This window comes from Castor canadensis, chromosome 6 (assembly GCF_047511655.1).
Source record: "Castor canadensis chromosome 6, mCasCan1.hap1v2, whole genome shotgun sequence".
Lineage (NCBI taxonomy): Eukaryota > Metazoa > Chordata > Mammalia > Rodentia > Castoridae > Castor > Castor canadensis.
Genome location: NC_133391.1, coordinates 146,920,902 through 146,940,937, shown reverse-complemented (window position 1 = coordinate 146,940,937; position 20,036 = coordinate 146,920,902). Strand labels below are relative to the sequence as shown.

Below are 20,036 nucleotides of genomic sequence, written 5' to 3'. Positions count from 1 at the left end.
TTTGTGTTTATGAGCATCCCTGATGGGTCTAGCAAGCATTACCATGAGTTTTCCTGACTTTTTCCTTTTGGTATCTGATTGTTACCATGAGTTTTTTCACAACTCTTTCTGTTAACACACATCTGATGAGGGGGGACAGCTGGGGAAGGATGAAAGGATGACTAAACTGTCCAGACTGGATTGATGGGGACTATGTGTGCATGTGTGAAGTTAATTACTCCAAAGACTTAGTCACACTACATCCTCTGCTTCTGGCACTTACCTCCAACAGATGAGTATCAAATCCTTTTATTTTTGGCCCAGGAATTGGAGGAAAGATGCAGGTCATCATGCTATAAAATAATTTGTGAGATTGGATAAATGACTCATTTTTTTTTTCACTTAGTAATTTTTGAAACATTATTCTTATCTCGAAATATCTACCACATGTACTATAAGAGTTAGCATTCTGGGGATCCATGAAAGTAACAATAAATAATAAAGATAATAATTATAGAGACTTACAATAAAATTTGTTCTAGTTAATCTCAGAGAGTGATTTCAAGCCAGTGGATTGTTTGGACTGTTTGTTTCTCTTAATTTTAGCTTCTCTTGCCAGATTTTTACTATTTTACAACTATGACTCCCCATTTGATGGAAAGAGCACCTGCCTCAATAGATCAATTTTTCTACATTTTTTTCAGCACTGATAAAAGTTTTTTTTTTTTTATGAGCAAACATACTGGAAATAATGGGTAGATGAAGTTTTTGGGTTGTTTGTTGTAGTTCATCATCTTTGCATTATCTTTTTTTTTTTGCCATTATCCCTGACAACAATGATTGAGAGAAACACTTAGAGACTGTGAAGTACCTATATCCCTTCAAAGCCACTGCCCAGACCATAATCAAACAGATGACAGCAGAAAGAACAGCCACAAAGATCCACACGGTTGTATCGTTCACAGTGAAATCTAAAAAACAAACAGCCAGAAAGCTTTGATCACATACAGCAGCAATACAAACCAACAAACCAACATAAGGCTTGAAACTTTTGAACACAAGAATTTTTCCCTGGACTTACCTCTCTGTTGACTTAGAGCAATCCAAACAGGTTCCATTTTTCCCAATATTATTTTCTAATATGTTGCCTATATTTGACAGTACCCTACAGATTTCAAAATCCTTTCATATATTGTTTTATTTGGTCATTAAAGAGGAAATCCAAAAAGTCACATGGTCAGTTGCAGTAAAAACAATGAAAACTAATATTGGTTAAAAGAAACTGTTTATGTATAGTGCTTTGTTGTAAATAAGAGAAAACTAAGACTCAGAGAGTGGTTTACCCATAGAGTTTTAGTCTGGGATTCAAATGTAGCCCTCTGCCTCTAGATTCTGTGCTTTTCTTTAGTACAAGGTAGGGCTGGACAGACTTGACTCAAGTTCAGTGCTCTCTCCTATACGCCAAGCCATCAAAGCCCTTATACATTGGCCAGGCAAGTAATCAGAAGAGTCAGAGTCTGCAATGTGGTTATAGAAAGACCCCCAACTTCACTGAATTTTAGTTTCTTCACTTTTACTTTCCAGGGGTAATTACATTCTCTGTGAATACTTGAAAGAGGATGAGAACACCAAACAAGGTAAAAACATTGTAAACTGCAAAGCACTTTAGAAATGCAAGATGACTCACTCATTCCCCTGTGTAATACAAACCACCATATTTAATGGCATTTTGTTAGAACTGAGGACCTCGCTGTGCCTTCGCTAAGACGCAACATGTAATTCTTATCAGAGACTAAACATCTTTCCATGCCTTGGAGATAGGACACCACCTTCTAAATTCTGGGAGAACTAGTTTGTCTTGACTGGACCTTCTAAAAGGACAGGAATGAGGCAGATGGGGAAGGCAGAGTGACTGATCGTTAGCCCTTCTGAAACATGCCAACGCCATGGCTGCAGCCTTATTTTAGAAACTGGTCCTCACTGACAGTGGTCCAGGGAGCAATGCGACCCTTCTAGATGTCTTTGTATTGGAAAGAAATGATAAACCACCTCTACTTATTCTTCTGGCTAAGGTTTAACATAGTATCTCTATTAGTAGTCATTACATGAAAATTTATCACTTCAAAAATATTTAGGAATATAAGCAAGAGGTAGCTAAGATATTTACCACTAGGTATCTGGATGATATTCTCATGGCCCCAATTACTCCAGAATCCGTGGTCTGGCTTGCAGCGAACCTGGACAAGGTAGTTCTGTCCTGGATATAAGCTGAAAATCTTAAACTGTGTCTGTTGCCCTGCAAAATGGGTCTAGGGAGGAACAAGGAAGACAGAAGTCACTTCTGACTATTTTTTAGTGAAGAAAGGGAACTTTTCCTTAAATCATAAACTATCAGATGAGTTAGTGATCATAATTAGGGTGGAAGTTTTCACCATTCCACTCTACCCTTTCCGCTCCATCCCTTCCTCCTTTTAAAAACTGTTCACATGAAAATTTAATATGTTTCTATTTTTTCATTTGGAACTCTATTTCAGAAAGACAAACATTCCATCCTCCTCCAATTATATTTTATGAAAGACAGGATAAATTTTGGTCAATTTAACATTTCACATGTAGAAGGGACAATACAGTTAGTTTATAAGCCCCAGTGAAGTAACAATTCAAGGATTAATTGGTGTTAAAACCACCAGGTAGAGGAGAATTGGGTATTCATGTATGTTGAAATAACTGTGTAGAAATTAACATGATTTTATAATCAAGGGATCAGTTGCCATCTCCCCAATCCAGGGGGTCAATTTTAGCATCATTCATGATGGCTCCACTAGATGGTCCGTGTTGCCTGAAATGACACATTACAAAGTATAACATTACCTCTCAAGTAAGCTGGCCAATAACTCCTCAGCTTTAATGCAATCAAGTCTTTAGAGCTAATGTTGTTTGCAGGAAATACAGGGGCAGAGAAATTAGCTAAATGACCCCACAAAGAATTAATCAGACAAATGAAGAAGGTAGGACATTTTATGAGACAAGTCCAGTCTCTTGAGTGTATCAGTGTGGAAGAGAAATAACAACCAGGTAGTCTTCGTGGCCTGGAGCGGGTTGTAGTTTGGATAGAGAAGCTGTTAAAGATAATTTTGAAACAACTGGGGAGGGGACTTAAAATATAGACTGGCTGTTGCATGTCATTAAGGATTTTAAATTTAATTTCCCATGTGTGTTCCTATTATTTTGACTGTGTTTGGAAATCCTCCTTTTGAAAAAAGAGACATACTACATTATTTAGTAATGGAGTATCATAATGGCTGTAACTCACTGTGTTTTTTTCTGTACTTTGAAGTATTTAAAAGTATTTTTTTTGTACAAACACAGTCATTGACCATGGACAGAATACACCAGTGTAATTTATGTACTTTCAGAGGTATCTAGAAGTAAGATATACTGAGAAGGGGACTTGGGAACCTGGGGGAGAAGACTGTCTTGTCCAATGCAAGGAATGATCTTTAAGAGAGCTGAGAAGAATCTACTTCAAGTCCAGTAGAAAGGAAAGGCCTTTCTACATCTGAGTGGCTCACATCTGCGTGGGAGAGCAATATGATAGCCACGTAGTTTGAGAAATGATCTGTTTTCAGTTGTGAGGGATTAATCCTTGCCACAGGACAGGGTTCCTTCAAAAATCTTCTGTTTGACTCACTCACCTCCCACTCAGCTGCTTTCTCAGGTTTTAATCGAATTTCATACTGAAGTATGAGCCAACCAGATCTTATGTCAACCAGGGTGGGTGGTGACCATTTTATCCACAGATACGGTTTTCTGTCTTCTGGCCGTTTTATGTCCAAAGTTAGGTTCATAGGAGGGTTTGGTTCAACTGTAGATGTAAAAAATTCCAGTTACATTCATTGCTTGCACTTTTTATTTAGCCCTACTGTTTTCCATCATGGATTGCATTTATCAGTCTACTTTTCTTACTGCATTGTAAGGCCCCCAGAAGATAATCTCTATGCTTTCTTTTCCTGTTAGTATGTGATCAGTCATGTTTGAGTTTAAAGATCAGGTTTGGATGGAAAGAAAAGTAAGCAGCTGAGATTTAATTCCTGGTGTGTTCTCTACTTTCCACCAGACATACCCAAATCATTCTCATAATGACAGGGACCAGGTAACACTAAATGTGCTAAGATTGGCAAGCGGGAGTTGGGATGGAAGATTACTGGGGATAGATTTTAAACAGTTTACTTCCTTTAACAGAGAGTAAGAGTCTCCTTGTTGACACACATTATTTTTATGAACAATTGTTTTTAACTGTGTAGGTAATAAGTTTACAGATTCTGTCTTTGCTTTTTCAACTACATTTCATATTCAATGTACATATTACTCTCTCTGGAGAATGGAATCCATTCTTCCAGATATTAAATTATTAAAATGTATCTAGAGGTTGATATTTTTGATTGTGATCCCTTTATTAACCTCAAAACAGCCCATTGGCTCATTCATTCATTCATCAAATGTTTACTGAATTCCCACTAGCACAATAATTGCTATCACTTCTTGAATGTTTATTACACACCAGGCACCACATAACATACTATCCTTGCATAATCATTTAATTCCTCTGTGATCATAAATCTTGATTGTTAACTTGATTGTACCTAGTATTAGTAAAGCACGCCTCTAGGTGTATTTGTGAGGGCGTTTCCAGAGAGGTTTAACTAAGGGGGAAAACTCACCCTGAATGTGGGCAGCACCATCCCATAGAACAGGGGCTCAGATGGTATAAAAGAGAAAGATGGAGAATACCCCCATTAGTGCAAGCATTCTCTCTCCTCTCATTTCCTCTCCTCTTCTCTCCTTCTCCTCCTCCTGTCTCTCTCTCTCTCTCTCTCCTTCTCCTGTCTGCCATCAGGATGTGAGCTGCTGCTCTGATCAACCACACCTTCCTCACTGTAATGTACTGAAACCATAAGCCAAAATGGAGTCCTAAGTTGCTTTTCTCAGGCATTTGGTCACATTGATGTAAAGCTAACTAACAGAAAATTAGTCTCAGAGAACTGGGGTGCTGCTGAGAACTTTTGGAACTACTTCTTTGGAGGAGTATGGAAGAGTTTGGAGAGTGAGGCTCGAGCAACTCTGGAATGATGTAAGCAGCGATTAAAGGACACACGTCTGGTGGGAGTCCAGAAAACCAGAGCATCAACAGAAACGTAGACAGTGAAGACTACACTCCTGAGGCTTCAGATGGGAACAACGACTCTACTAGGAACAGACCTTCATGTTCTGGCAAAGCACTTGTCTACATTTGCCCCTGTCCTAAACTTTGTAGGAGGCTAAACTTAAAGGGCTAGATTAATTAAGCTGGAAGAGAAAATCTTAAGGCAGTTTGGCATTCAGGCTACAGAATGGTTTTCATTAGCTGCTTTTAGCCAGGTTAACAGAGAGAATCAGAAGGAAAAAGCCAACAAGAAAGACTTGAAAAACTTGTGGTTCAGTCAGAGAAGCCAGTGTAAAGTTGGAGCAAAGGAAAGCATGATTTTAGAAGAGATTAGCATCATTAAAAAGAAGCCAAGTACTTCATAGGGGGACACCTCAGAAATTGGTCAGACTTCACTCATCACAGACTCAAGTGTATGGAAAAATAAACTTATTTGAAAGATTTTCCCTTGAGAAGAGAGTGAGTCCAGGGTACCCTGTTTGGGCAGTGACATGACCACATAAAAAGTTGTTTCCCCAAGATTTATTTTACTTGCTCCGCTGCCCAGGCACTCGGAGGCCAGTGTAGTCATGGTCCAAGGGGACCTGGCTACCACTAGAACTGATGGTAGACCTTGCCGTTATCCACGTGATGCTGACTTTGTAGGTATGCAAGATGCAACAGTTATGGAGACTTACACCTATATTTCAGAGGACAGTTTGGAAGCCTGACATGTGTGACAGAGTCAAAGTCCCTGAAGACGGCTCCTGAGAGAGTGAAGTATGAAGCTCTGTGGAGGAGGCTTATACTGTAATGGAGATGGAGATGCCATGATTATGGACCATCCATCCCAAAGATTAAGCCATGAGGACTGTAACTGGTGAGGCTGTAGGAGCAGGGCTTCTCAAGACCATTGGAGGTTACATCATGTCACCATGTGCTCTGGATGCCAGGCCTGAAGATATAGGATTTTGTGTTTTCCCTGCTGGGTTTTGGTCTTGCTTTGGTCCAATCCTTCCATCGATTCTTCTATTTCTTCTTTGGGAATGGAAATATCTACTTTTCCCATTCCATCTCAAAAGTATATAACTTTCTTCTTTATTTTACAGGGGCTCACATATAAGACTTTGCCTTGAGTATCAGAAGAGATGTTGGAATTGGACTTCTGAACAAGATTGGAACTGTTAAGACTCTAGGGACTCTTGCAGATGGACTGAGTGTATTTCGAATCATGAGATGGACATGAGCCTTTGGGGGCCAGGGGAAGATGTTATGATTTAATGAAATGTATATGGTGTTAAGTTGACAAAGGGTAGACTTATGATGTTTAATGTTGATTATCAAACTTGATTGGTTTGAGAAGTCTCTAGGCAATTAGTAAAGCACACCTCTGGGCTTCATATATTCATATATATATATTCATATTTCATATGAATATATAAAATATCCAGTCTACACAAGACACTAGAGAAAGAAAGCAGATTAGTACCACCAGGGGCAGGGAGAGGAAGGAATGGGGACTAACTTCCCATTTAGGGTGGTGTGATTATAGTGTAGCAATTTTAAATAGCTTATTTTCCTCAGCTGGGAGCTGGAATGAGCTAATGGAGCCATCACGCTGTGAGAGGACTAATGCCTCTGAATGGCACACTTAAAATGGTTAAAATGCAGAATTTTGTTATGTGTATGCTACCATAATTAAAACATCCCAAAGGAGGCACTTATTTTCAGGTTCTGGTAAGTACAGTCCCTGATAACACTCCTTAAGAAAAAAGTGCCTAGGGTTCTGGCTCGCCTCACCCTAGTTTTACTCCTGCTTGTTGGTTGGTAATACCTTCTCCACTCTTTTATTTCCTCCTAAAACCAGTCTGTATTCCCACTTGGGAAAAAGTGTGGAACTATAGTTACTTGGAATTATGATCTACATTTATCTAAAAAATGAGCTTCAGAAGATTTTCCATGAATCCTGATGTGTTACTTTTTAACAAGCATCAGTTGATTAACAGAAATTTTATGATAACATATAATGAGCAACATCTCTCATCAAAAAACACTTGTACAAAAGCCAAAGTAAAATGTCTGGAATGAATCCTTTGAAAGCAAAGTTTCTGTACCTCAGCACTGTTGCTATTTTGGACTGGACCATGCTTTGCTGTGGGCACCTGTATTATGCAGCATCTCTGGTCTTGAACCACCAGGTGTCAGTAACCCCCCAGCCTCCTTAACATTTTGACATTCAAAATATCTCTAGACAGGGCCAAACACCCTGTGGGAAGCAAAATAGCCCCTAGTTGAGAACATTACTTTCAAGAGCCTTCAACATAGCTAACTATTACCGAACAATAACAACCAGAAAGAAATCAACTTCCAAGCAATTATCTGCCAGTGTTGTACAGGTATAACCTGTACATGGTTATCCCCGGGTGAGAGTCAAGATGACAGAAAATGTACTGTAGAGAAAACTGAGTTTTAAGTGAACTTTCATGGCCTGCCACCAGTACTGTATGCTGCAGGGCTACATGAGAGGTCTATGAGCACTTCTTTTACTGTTTTTAAAAATATGATCCAATATGCATTCTTTCATTAGAGAATTTGCTGGTTTTCCTTGTTGGGTGGGTTTAGGCAAATTAAGAAGATCTGGGTATCCTTGAGTATATTTAGCAACTTCATAAATTATCACCCAATATAAAGGAAGAACTTGGTCCTTCCCACCCTCTTTCTTGTCCCAGGATTCTCCTGACATCCTTGTCAAACTATAAAGACCATTGTAGTTGTGCACAATTGCCCTGCAGCTCAATGTTGATCATGCAAAGGGAGGTGCATCCTCCAAGTTGACTTTGTTCTACTTTGCTAAGGACTTCTCTGAACATTGTATTTGTTATCTTGGCCTTCAGCCTGTCGCTCAAGTCACACTACTTACTCTCCAATTCTTTATTTGTAAAATAATAGCTCAGGTAGTTAAGAAGTAGATGTATGTTGAGAATTGAGTTTAAGTTAAAGCTATTAGAGCAATTCCTGTGGATGCACACCAGGTGACCCTCTTCTAAGATTTGCTTCTCCATGGAGTAGCTCTATTTTCCATGGGGAAAAAGAAAAGAAATCCCAAATTGTCCAGGAAGAAGGGGACATTAGTTTCAGGGGGAACGCAGTAGAGGATTGACAAAGGAAACATACACAGAACATTCATGTTGGGTAAAAGAGGATGGGAACTAGGATCAAGGTCAAGCACAAGACTCTGAAGATTCCAAGCAGCAACCTTATTGTCAAGAATGACTGGACAAAAATTAGTTTGCAGTGCTCAGTTGAAAGATATATTGTGAATTTTCTTGTCTTTCTCTTTGCAGATCCGTCCATAAGTCAAGAATACTCAAACTGAGTTTGGCTACTGGTAAGTACATAATGGAATAATAAATTCCTCACCCACTCCCGTTCCCTTACCTATGTAAGTCACATCTACGTAATGCGGATCCGAGGCACTGCTTCCCATCTGGTTTGTGGCAGTTACTGTGATGACATATATTGTCCATATGGAGGTGTACTTCTTGCTAAAGAAACAGGAATTGGGGCCCCTACTTTGGTAGTCTGGACATTCATGGATGATTTTCTCTCTGTAATGAGTAATGTATTAGAAGAGAATAAGAAAGTAATAACAACAGCCTAATTTTTTCTTAATAGATTAATACCACTGGATTTGAGGAATCTGGCATTTCATGTGCAAAAGTCAGAGCAAAAGAATAGCTCCCCATGCTTCTGTGCTCCTCCCACATCAACTAGGGGTGAGGGAGAGAAAGGTGCACAAAAGTTCTCATTACTCCTTCCCTTCTATGGGTGTTCCTGTGAACTTTGTGATATGTCTCCCTGCCAATAAACACTTGAACTTTCCTTGGCCAAGGCACTGTAAAACCCAGGGTACTACAACTGGGTCACCTTGAGAAGCTGGGTTCTTTACCTGCACACACAAACAGTGGGGCCAACTGAATTGTGGCATTTATTGTACATACAAGTTGAACTGCATTTGGAAAAAAGGATCCAGGAAGACATGAATGGATGCCAGTACACTTTAGATGGTACCAAGTAAGCAATAGAGTGAAGTGACTTTGAAAGGAGATATGTCAGCTCCAAGTGACTCATTAGGTTGCTTGTATTTTGGCTTAGGAATCTCTACTCCAAGATATAACGCATGGGGATGGAAGCTTCTTTGAGTTTGGTTGCCAGTTTGAGTTTCTTAAATCTGTTTGCTTGACACCTCTTTGGGTCCCAGATGGGAGGATAGCTTTATGTACAAGCAAGTGCAGTCCCTGGAAAGTGGGCCAGTATTCTCTACCAGTAATACATGTTTTCTTTTTTGGGCCAAGATACAGCTCTCCAGGGATTTTCAGGAGGGTCTCACTGTGAGTTTCACAAAACTTCCATCCAGAAATAATCTCATTTTGTCTTCATGGCAATGCTACATCCAAATACGCCTTCCAGGAAATCTCGAATTACGGTTTTTGTTTTGTTTTGTTTGAGACGGTTGCTCTATGAAGCTGAGGCTGGCCTAGAATTTGTCATGTAGCCCTTCTGCCTCAGTCTCCAGAGTGCTGGGATTACCGGTGTGAAACACCATGCTAACCTGAGATCTTGAGTTCTGGATCAGAAATTTGCTAAAGAAATATCCTCGCCTTTTTCTTAAAGATTGCTTATTTTCTTGGGTATAAAACAAATTTGAAAACTTAATGGACTATGTTTGTCAAAGACTACATGGTTCCAGTTTTATACAATCTTCTTATGTTGTAAAAGTAATATGCTTACAAAGAAAAAATTATAAGTAGCACAAGATTTATTAAGCACTTAGGAAACACTTCTATGGGACTTTTGGCTGTAAGCTAAGCTTGTGACACATAATTTGAGACACTGTTAATACTCTACTGTCACTGGCTGATACCCTTATCTACATTGACAGCTTGTAAAAGACCTCAACAGGACAAGGTGAGCAGAGACATTAGACTCCCTTTCTCAGTGACACGAGTCTTATTGATGTAAATCCAAGGAAATGTGGAAATTCTAACTCAGAACCAATGTGACTTTAGCTTGGCGAGTGAAAAATCTTGTAGGGTTTCACAGGAGAGAAGAGAGCTTTTTACCCTTCCTTGTGGTAAGTCAGTGTGTAATTGGTAGGAAGTCCTCCATCTGACCCAGGATTCCACCAGCAGGTGAACGTTTCCTTTTCAGGGGAACGGCATTTCAAGATCACAGGTTTTCCAGGAGATGACGCTCCTAAAAAAGAAAAAACCACAAGTCACTGGAGTCAATATTGAGGTTCATTCAATCATTTGACTTTTCTGTTAGTAACAGAAGCATATTTCTGGCACCCAAGCCAGCAATGAGGCCCCGGAGTTTGTAAACCTGGGGCCCACAGTGCTTAGAAATGCCAAAGCGAGGGGAGTGGAGAGGTGAATATTATCTATGTACATTATATGCATGTATAAAAATAGAATGTTGAGACCTGTTAGAAGTTGTTTTAAAAAAGGGGCAGGAGGGATACGAAAGAGTAATAGAGAGGATGAATTAGACCAAAGTACATTATGTGCATGTATGGAAACATCAGAATGAAGTCAATTTGTACAATTAAAATATATTAATAAAATGTGAAAAAAACTGCCAAAGTGTCAATATTCAGCCACACTCATCTGAACTATCTGGTGTTAGCAGGGCATTCAGAAGCAGCTTTGTGGCAATAGTCCTAGGGTGTTTGTGCATTTCTATTTTGAGATGTAGATACCTTATGTGAGAACCAGTGACTAACTAAAATTTCAGTGAACAGTGAGCCTCTGGTGGGCAAGATGGGTGCATATGGATTGAAGTGTGTGTGGCCCTTCCTCCCATACAGTCTGCAAAGCTGATACCTTCTTACAGTCTAGAAGTGACCATGCAAAGAATTCTTCCCCAGGGAAAAGCAACCTGTGCATACTTTGTCAATACAGTGATCTCTGGCCTTGTAATTCTGTGGAGCTTTTTGGGGTGAGAGGCATGGTAAGAGGCAGGAGAGTAGGAAATTCTCCTGAGCTGGGAGATACCATGATTACCCAAGAGCTGTATCCAATCCCATGCTGGAAGCTGGAAGGTCTGCATGAGGTGATGTCAAGGAGATAGGATTTTTTTTAGTTGCCTAATGTCCAAAACTTTTGGTAAACTGGATCCTCTTTCTCTGGCTTGGCTATTAGGTCTGAAGACAAAAAGAGTAACCCTGGGATTTTGCTATGATGCTGCTTGATTAACTCCAGTTGTTCCTCATTCTTGCCCAGCTTGAGGCCCCAGTGTTTAAATTCAGGAAGTCAGGAGCACACAGATCAGCTCTTAGAGGTTGCCTCAACATCTCAGGGGTGTGCTTTTTTTCTCTCATGCTTCTTGCGCCATTCCTCATATAGGCTCCCAGGCCAGATCTTCTGGCTGAGTACCAGACTAGAGAGAGTGGTGTGTGGGAGATCACAGAGAGAGAGGGGAACATGGAGAGGATGAAGGATCTCTAGGTAACCTGGCCAGAAAGAATTCAATGGATATTATGACATGGTACAACAACCTGGAAACCAGGCTGGTCATGTCAGTGGGAGGAGAGGTTTGCTCCAACTCACAGGCCCTGCTGAAAATGGCCCATGTCAGCCTGGAGCAGCTCTGCCAATGTTTGTAGAATTGCTCACTCTCTAGGGAAGATTTCTTCAGGAAAGTGTTATTGGAGTCATGGTAAAAATGGAAGATTTTTTTCTTTTGTTTTTTGTTTGTTTTTGTCATTGGTGGAAGGAGTGTGTGACATAGAAAGAAGAGTTTATTTTAAATTTTCCAAAGTCTGTGGGGCTCAATAATGAGTCCAATTGAATCCAATCGGGCCATTGTTGATTGTTTGCGTATTCGCTTATGGATTATTTGGTTTCCTTTATGGATTGTCTTGACCTCTGCTTTCCTTTCTCTCTCTCTCTGACAACTTTTCTTTTTTACATTTAACTGGTTGTTAATAGCTCTTTTAGAAAACTCAAGAGAGTAAGGTAAAGTTGTGAAATTACAATTAGTCAAATGTTCCCTTCATCCACTTTAGAGGAGACATTTAAACTTAATGGACTTCCTCAATGAATAAACACACAGGGCCATTGTACAAGTATCCCACATACAGGTACGTAGGCACATGCCCTTATAGATCTCATGTCAGAAGTATACACACAGTACATGCATGTATTCATATAATACATACACAGAGAAACATACAGGGACATACTTACGACACTACACACTGGTACACACATGTATACACACAGAGAAGTATGCACAGGTTTAAATACACAGAGGTACATACACGCAGGCATATATCCACAAACAGACTATGCCCACATAAATAACACACAGAGAAGCATAAAAAGTTATATACATGCAGATACATAGAAAATATGCAAACTTAGAAATGCATAGGAGCACACCCACAGAAATGTACACGCACAGGCAAGCACACACCTGATTTAGCTTTGGAGTTCATTTCTCCCGTTAGCACAAATAATAGAGTGGCTCTCCCTGTTTCCCACCATGTCTCAGCAGCCTCTCACATCTTTCCAGGGTTTTCAAAGACTTATCACACACATTATTTCATCTGAATTAGAGGAAACATCACTATCCTCACTTGGAAAAATTGGAGACCCAAGCAGATTACGTTTAAAGTCATAGAGCTAGTAACTGGCAGAACCTAGTTGAACCCAGAGCTGTTTCATTACACTCTGTAATGAGGATGAAAGTCAGAGAGCATAGTGACAATATTTTGCAATGATTTTGATGATTTAATTTTAATGTAAAAATGTTGTAAATAATTCAGTAGGAGCGCATGACATGAACATTTTCATTTCTCGGAAGTGCACTGCAAGAAGACCACGGTGGCCTCTCCACCCTCTTGCTAAATACCCCAGGAAAAGAAAGCCAGAAGGACCGTTACTTACTTACCATTCAGAAGATTGATGTTGAGTAAAAGTAGCAGAATGAAAACAACTGTGGGTGTCATATTTTCCTTCATATTGGCTCTCTTTTCTTGTTACAGGCAATGTATCAGAGATTCCCTGGAAGAGAAGGCACCAGGCAACTTTTGTGAAATGACAGCCTGGTTGGGCACATGCACCACTTCATTGTGGGTGTTTGCAACTCATTCTTGCTCCTTGCTTAATGTGAATGACAAAACAGGAGGAAGGGAATGTAGGAAAATGTAACATGGGATGGCTTGGCTCAGAAGCATCGATTCACATTTGCTGGGAAAAATTCCACCACCAGAGGTCATCAGATGACAATGTAGAGAGTTCAAGCGAAGCCACACGGTTGGTTCCTTTGCATACACCCCAAGGAAAAATTGTTCTCTTTCTACTTTGTATTGGTCTATCACCCATTTTATGTGACCTAGATTGTATGTCCCATAAGAGAACCACTCTGGCTCTGATCCATCAGCCCCAAATAATCCACGCTGAAGATTCAGCATCCTCAGTATAACTCCAGCTCAGTCCCCCTGTTATGCCAAGCTAAGGGGGCTTCCTGTAGATGCTCAGGATGAGAAGGTTCTAGAAGTCTTTGGGGTTCTGGGCGTGGCTCTGAAGCAAACTCCACAATGAACTCTAGAGAACCTCCATGTGGCTTCTTTCCCCTTTTGTAAAACTCCATAAAAAGAGACAATAAACTTTAGTAATAATTCAAATCCCTTGGACTTAGAGTATGAAGTAAGTTTTGAACCTGCAGGGGTTGAGTTGTAAGCAATTTATTATTAATATTATTATTTTTACCCTTGGAACAACTTTCAAAGCCTCTCACTGTCCTTCTAAGAAAAAAGATTTTTTAAAGACATTTGGGGAAAAAAAGGCTCATTAGTCTTATTAGACTTCAAACAATGCTCAGAAAACAATAGATTTGATGGACTAAGTGTAAATTCTCAGAAACATATGGCTCTAATTTCCCTTTAAATTTCATTTTATTTTTAAATCAAGAGATGAACATCTAGGGGGAAAAGCTGCCCATGTTGGGCCATTCAAAATGTCTGTGTTGTCTGATGAGCCCCCCCCAAAGACCAGACTTTGTCCATTGTGCTTTATCAGAAGGGGTTCTCCATCTGCCAGCTGCATACCACTCAATAAACAACTTTTTGAGGGTTTCTTTCACCTGCTGTTACCTCTTGTGAGACACTCAGAAATAGAAATCTTGGTGACAATAGAGATTTTGTGCACATAGGCACCAGCAAGCAGCAACCTTATTCTGAGCCTCCTGGTTTAGTAATAGATCCTGGTCCATTAATGGGTCCTGAGAACTATCTGGTATGTTCTTTGAGGAACCTTTCACTTGGTTTTCCAGGATTCCTTCCAAATGCCCTCCCAGGTTGCACATTCTCTACCACCTGCTCCATCTACCCCTCAGGGCCATGTGATCTAAATCAAGTGATCACAGGCATTTAATGGGTTTGAAATAATGCCGACCACTCTGGATCACCTACTGTGGGCTAGGCACTGGGTTCAGCATTTTAACCATTAGAATTTCCTTATGTCCTCCCAAGCGCCCCATGAAGAGATACCAGTTCTCACCATCCCATTTTAATAGACAAGGAAACTGGAGTAGGAGAGGTCTAGTAGGCTGTCAGTCACATGCCCATAGGAGAAGGTAATGTGGAAGGTTCAAGAGCATCTGATAAATCACCTTGATCTATGGAAAGACGGTGATGGATGTTATCATTATCCCTCTTCTGTAGGGGAGACACAGGAGAAAAAAGCAACTGACCCAAAGTGACCAACATGCTATGCCTTGGGTGGGCAGAGAATCCTAAGTAAGATGAGAGTGTGGGAGGTCAGCTTAGCTACTGACCTACTCATGCCTGCAGGTCTCAAATGCTATTGATCTCTCTAGCTTCTTTTAGTCTGGGAAGAGCTCTTTGTCCTGGTGATCTGGTGATCTCAGCCTGGCTTGGAAATGAGATTCTGCCCACTGCCAAAGATGTTCTATATTATCCCTTTCTTGAGATTTATTTGCTTTTTTGGGCACTGCATCAAAATGCTTGAGATCAGTGTGCTATCTGACCTTTTGGATGAGGTCAAATGCTATCCAGACAGCTTTGCCTTGTAAAAGAAGTGTTGAAATGAGGAGCCGGTTGGGCAGAGGCAGGAGTAGATTGTGACATGTGCTTATACTTTTTCCTATGCTGGTGTAGGATCAAAGAAATTCTCCTAATTAGTTTTTCCTACTAAAATGCTTTCAGGAAGCATTGCTTGGACTTTAAAAATAAAACAATTTTCCTCTGGGATTTTTTGAGATATATCCTGGAGTCTGATCACTGTCATGGACTTTATAATGCCTAAAACCTGTATGCCAAGGAATTAGACAGACTCATAGTGGTGCCATTGTGTTTCAGAAATGTTTCCTGACTCATTTCCCATCTTCTCAGCAGGGGAAATATGGTAAGTAAAACTTTCAAGAGAAAGAGAACAGCAACTACTGTGTTAATTCTGATCACACAGTGGATAAGGCCATCCCAGCATTTAAGCACACCGCTTGCTCTGGCCCACTAGCCAGTTTTTATGGCTGGCAAAAAATTGGCTGGGGATTGGTTTGGTTTTTGTTCTGAGTTCATTCTCTATTGAAAATAATATATTGCATGGCCCTCCTAATTCATCACTTCAGTTAGGGCTGGAAGACCCAATGGGGACTCATCACCTGCTTTTTGTGATATTATAGAAAAGTACATGGCTCCAAATATTTGGTGTTCTGTTAGCAATAAGTTAACTTTTCATAGTCAAAGGACAATCATCTTAGGCCTCACTACTCACTAGCTTCCTGGGTGTATCTGTGGCTTGAAAATGAAAAACTTGGATCTGAAGAACAGGTTTGTATTTGTAGCAAGTTTTCCCTTGGGTTGCTCTGCATCAATGCTGATCCTGCTTAGAGCTGCATTTCCCCAAATCCTCCCTTCATCATCATTTTCCATTAAGCCAGTTCTCTTCCAATCACTGAGAAGGAGGAGCAGCAATCTATGACCTAGCATCTTTCCCTTTTGAGAAACTAGAACAATGCTCCCCAATGGAAAATCAGGAACAGGGTTTCATGGCCTTAGCTGATTCCACTATCCACATTACTGAGGCCATGTCATAGAAGAGGCAGCAGTGTGACCTCCTGGGAGTTAAAAACAACAGACCTGAGGTCCCAGCACACCACTCCCCACCGTCAAGCTTTCATCTTTTCCGGTTAGACTTCACCTGCATGTTCTAGCCTACCCAATGCCTGAGATAATGAATGCTGAATGCCAGCAGCCTCAGGTCCTAATTGTGTGGGACTTTCTTCTAAGATCTGGTACTAGTCAATCCTTGTACAGTCTCTACTCTACCCTGCAGATCTGCTATTGCTGCCCTATTATTTGACTCAGTTTCCTTGACTCTCGAAAAAGATCTAAAATGATAGGCAGTGATTCTTAGGATCTTCTCAGCTCTTGTTACATACACAAGTCATAAGTCTTCTGCAATGAGTTATCATCGAGTGAATATACACATTTTACCCAGGTTAAGAAACAACACCGAAATCCCACGTGTGCTTCCTCTTAATCTCTATCCATTCCCTTCCAATAGGAGTCACTGCCCTGACTTCTAACTCTTCAGATTAGTTTTTCCTACCTTTGAATTTTATATAAATGGAATCATATGTTCTTTAGGAGTGTGTGTTTGGTTCCTTTCATTCTACATTATTGTATGATTCATTCTTATTGTTACATGCAGTTTTACAAAATTCATTTATATTTAATCTCACCCGTATTTCACTAAATGAAATACCATAATTTACTTATTCATTCTTGTAGACATTTGAGTTGCTTCTAGTTTTTGGCAAGCTTTGGGTTTTGCTAAGACTGAGCAAGACTCTAATAGTGGGGAAGCCCTGCATACATCACAAACCTCACCAACTTCAGTTCTTTACTATAAATAGTAACAGTGTTGCCTGTCATATCTTCTGATTACTAACCTAAATTAAATTTGTAGTGCCCTTCTTATCCTAAAAATGCAAAAAAGTCTCATTTCTTGCAGACAAATTTTGATTACATTCTTCCCTTGTTTTAAGTATTAAACAGAGCATTAGGTGTTTCCTTTAGAGTCCTCTGCCCACAGGGTCAACCTGTCCTGATTCTCTGGGTGTTAGATGGCCCCAGGTTGAAATAACAGGGTGAGAACCCCACATGTACCCTTTGATTCCCAGGAGTCTGATTTTTCTTTCCAATACAAAACACTAACACTTAATTTGGAAAACAAAGAATATAATCTGCTCAGAGTGGGGAGAGAAATGGGGGATTAGCTATTTCACAACAGGTGGAAGATTAAGAATGTTGTATATCGGATTTGGAAGTGATGGCTCTAGCCATGGGTAAGCATTCAGCATGTTTTTATTAAAGTGACTCTAGTGCTAAGGTGCATTCATCAGCACGGTAATTTATCCCCAATTAGAGAAGCCGTGGGGTCTTTTCTTTGGAATTTCCCCTATGCAGCACCAGCCTGAGTCAGCTCCCATTTGAACAATTGCTGTGGTGGTTTAGTTAGCATCAGGCTGCATGAAAGCTATTAGAAATAGTATAGAGATTGCTTTTAAATGCCCACCTCAGATCCAGATGTCCCCCTCCTTTTGTCCCATGAAACCCAGGGGTTCTTCAAAAGGAACTCTGTGCTCTCTTAAGATGCTCTGAGGAGAAGCCAAGCTATGCGTGCATTCTCGAAAAATAGATGATTAACAGGGAGATCATTGTCCAAATGGGAGCTGACTCAGGTTGGTTCTGCACAGGGAACTGCCATTAAAAGATCTCCTGGCTTCTAACCTAATTGAGGGGTAGATTACTATGCTGTGATGTATGTGTTGAGCCTGTTGCACAGTTTACTTTAATACTGTGGTCACTTTAATAAAACAAATGCTGACCCATGGCTGGAGGCATCACTTCCAAATCCTATTACACCAACTCCATTCACTCACTGTAGCATCCCAGCAATATCTTTTGTCTGCGGGAGTGTTGTTTATGCTCAGCCTTTTTGGCTTAAAGATGAGAATAGGAACTGGGTGAGTTTCAATTCTCCCTGGCTAGTGCACACTTTGGACAGATGGTGAAAAAGTCACATTGGCCTGATTTCCAGAGGAACCAGTCCCTCATGAGATCATCAGTCAATGAATAATGATTAAAAAGTACCATGAATTGTACATGATGTTTTTCGGTTCACAAAACTGCTCTCCAGGCGTCAGTGATTTTCAATCCAGGATTCCCATTACCAGCAAAAAAAGAAAAAAAAAAAATCCCTGTAACTGTGCCCTGTGCCGGAGATTCTGATGGCAGTTGGTCTTCGAAATCCACAGGTTCTGGATTTGTTGATTCACTAACCAGGATTGAAAATATTTGGAAAAAACATTGGATCGGAGCTGAACCTGTTACATAGACCTTTTGTTGTTATTCTCTAAATAATATAGTATAATAGCTTCTATCTAACACTTACATTATGTTATTATAAGTAATCTAGTAATTTAAAGTTCATGGGAGGATTGCATAGGTTATATATAAATACTATGCCATTTTATATAAGGGACTTGAGCATTCCCAGAAGTTCCTGAACCCAATCCCCCTTGGATACTTGTGGACAACTGTAATTGGCTTAGAAGGGCCATTGAGACATGAGCACTTAGAAAATCACTCTAGATGATTCTAATGTATCTAGGATTGAGGACCATTGACCAACATGCTGCTATCTAACATATATTTGTCTCTGCCAGGAGTCCCCACTGTCGGAGAGGGAACTGAGGCTCAGGGAAGTGACTGACTTTGACCACTATCGCACAGAACAAGCAGCACAACAGAAACGTGAGGCCAGTCTTTGGACTTTGAGTCTGCCTCAAAGGAACAACATCAAAAGTAAAACGACGAAACTTACTTATATGGTAATCTACAGTTTATTTAACGTCATGATCACATTCTATTCCTACAATAATTTTGTATTGAGGGCAGGACAGCTATTACTATTGTTATTATTATTATTGTTAATATATTATTGGTCCCATTTCACAGATGAGGAAACTGAAGCTCCAAGAAGTGGTTTATACCAGCTAACCACCTTATCTCAAAAGCCTCCACTGTGCTCAGAACTGTGGTGATCAAATCAACCCACTCTTGTATCAGATAAACTGTATGCCAGGCACTGCCTTGTAAACTTGCTTAACTCTTACAATGATCCTGCTGGGTAGGTAACAGTATTATTCTCATCATATACGTGAGGATGCTGAGGCTCAGAGAGTCTCCTGGACAACTGTGAGTTGTCCAAGGTCCCACAGCTAGTGACTGGACAGTGAGAAGCTTATCAGTTGAGCTCCCAGGTTTGTGTTGTTAATCATACACTTTCAAATTCAGGTGGCTCAAAGGAACAGTGGCTTTTACTTTAAAGGAGCTCTTGGAGTACAAATCTCACCTGGCCATGGACAGTGAGGACAGGTGTGAGTGCCCTGGGGTCACAGACTCTGAATCCTCCAAGGCAGTATGATGAAAGTTTTACCCAGCAACCCTGCTAAACAAAAGCTGCTCTAATGCTGGCTGTGGTATAAACACAGGGGTGGCCCTTCAAAACCAGTGGATATTCCTGGGTCATTGTTTATAGAGGGTCTTCTGAGTACCATTGCTGATATCTTTGGAGGGTGGGGCCTAGGAACAGACTTTTTTTTCAGTTGTTTTTATTTTTTTTATTTATTTTTTTCCTTTTCCTTTTATTATTCATATGTGCATACAAGGCTTGGGTCATTTCTCCCCGCTGCCCCCACCCCCTCCCTTACCACCCACTCCACCCCCTCCCTCTCCCCCCGCTCAATACCCAGCAGAAACTATTTTGCCCTTATTTCT

At 40.3% G+C, this 20,036-nt stretch overlaps 1 protein-coding gene and 1 long non-coding RNA gene across 5 annotated transcripts in view; one reads left to right on the top strand and one right to left on the bottom strand.

The window, feature by feature from the left end:
- The window catches only part of Prlr (prolactin receptor), a 170,084-nt gene that overhangs the window by 6,596 nt on the left and 143,452 nt on the right, over positions 1-20,036 (bottom strand). For 3 of the 4 annotated variants that reach the window (XM_074077631.1, XM_074077630.1, XM_074077632.1), the window contains 8 exons: positions 13,118-13,230; positions 10,285-10,417; positions 8,600-8,769; positions 4,701-4,736; positions 3,675-3,844; positions 2,147-2,288; positions 851-950; positions 263-332 (listed from right to left, as the gene is read on the bottom strand). In XM_074077631.1, the coding sequence (XP_073933732.1) occupies positions 263-332; positions 851-950; positions 2,147-2,288; positions 3,675-3,844; positions 4,701-4,736; positions 8,600-8,769; positions 10,285-10,417; positions 13,118-13,187 (891 nt within the window). In that variant the 5' untranslated portion in view covers positions 13,188-13,230. The remainder of the gene's footprint in view (positions 1-262; positions 333-850; positions 951-2,146; positions 2,289-3,674; positions 3,845-4,700; positions 4,737-8,599; positions 8,770-10,284; positions 10,418-13,117; positions 13,231-20,036) is intronic. The other variant, XM_020170470.2, reaches the window with a different exon arrangement.
- LOC141424218 (uncharacterized) lies at positions 13,213-19,337 on the top strand. Its single transcript, XR_012449195.1, has 3 exons — positions 13,213-13,482; positions 18,923-19,087; positions 19,215-19,337. It is a non-coding gene; the product is annotated as an uncharacterized lncRNA (long non-coding RNA).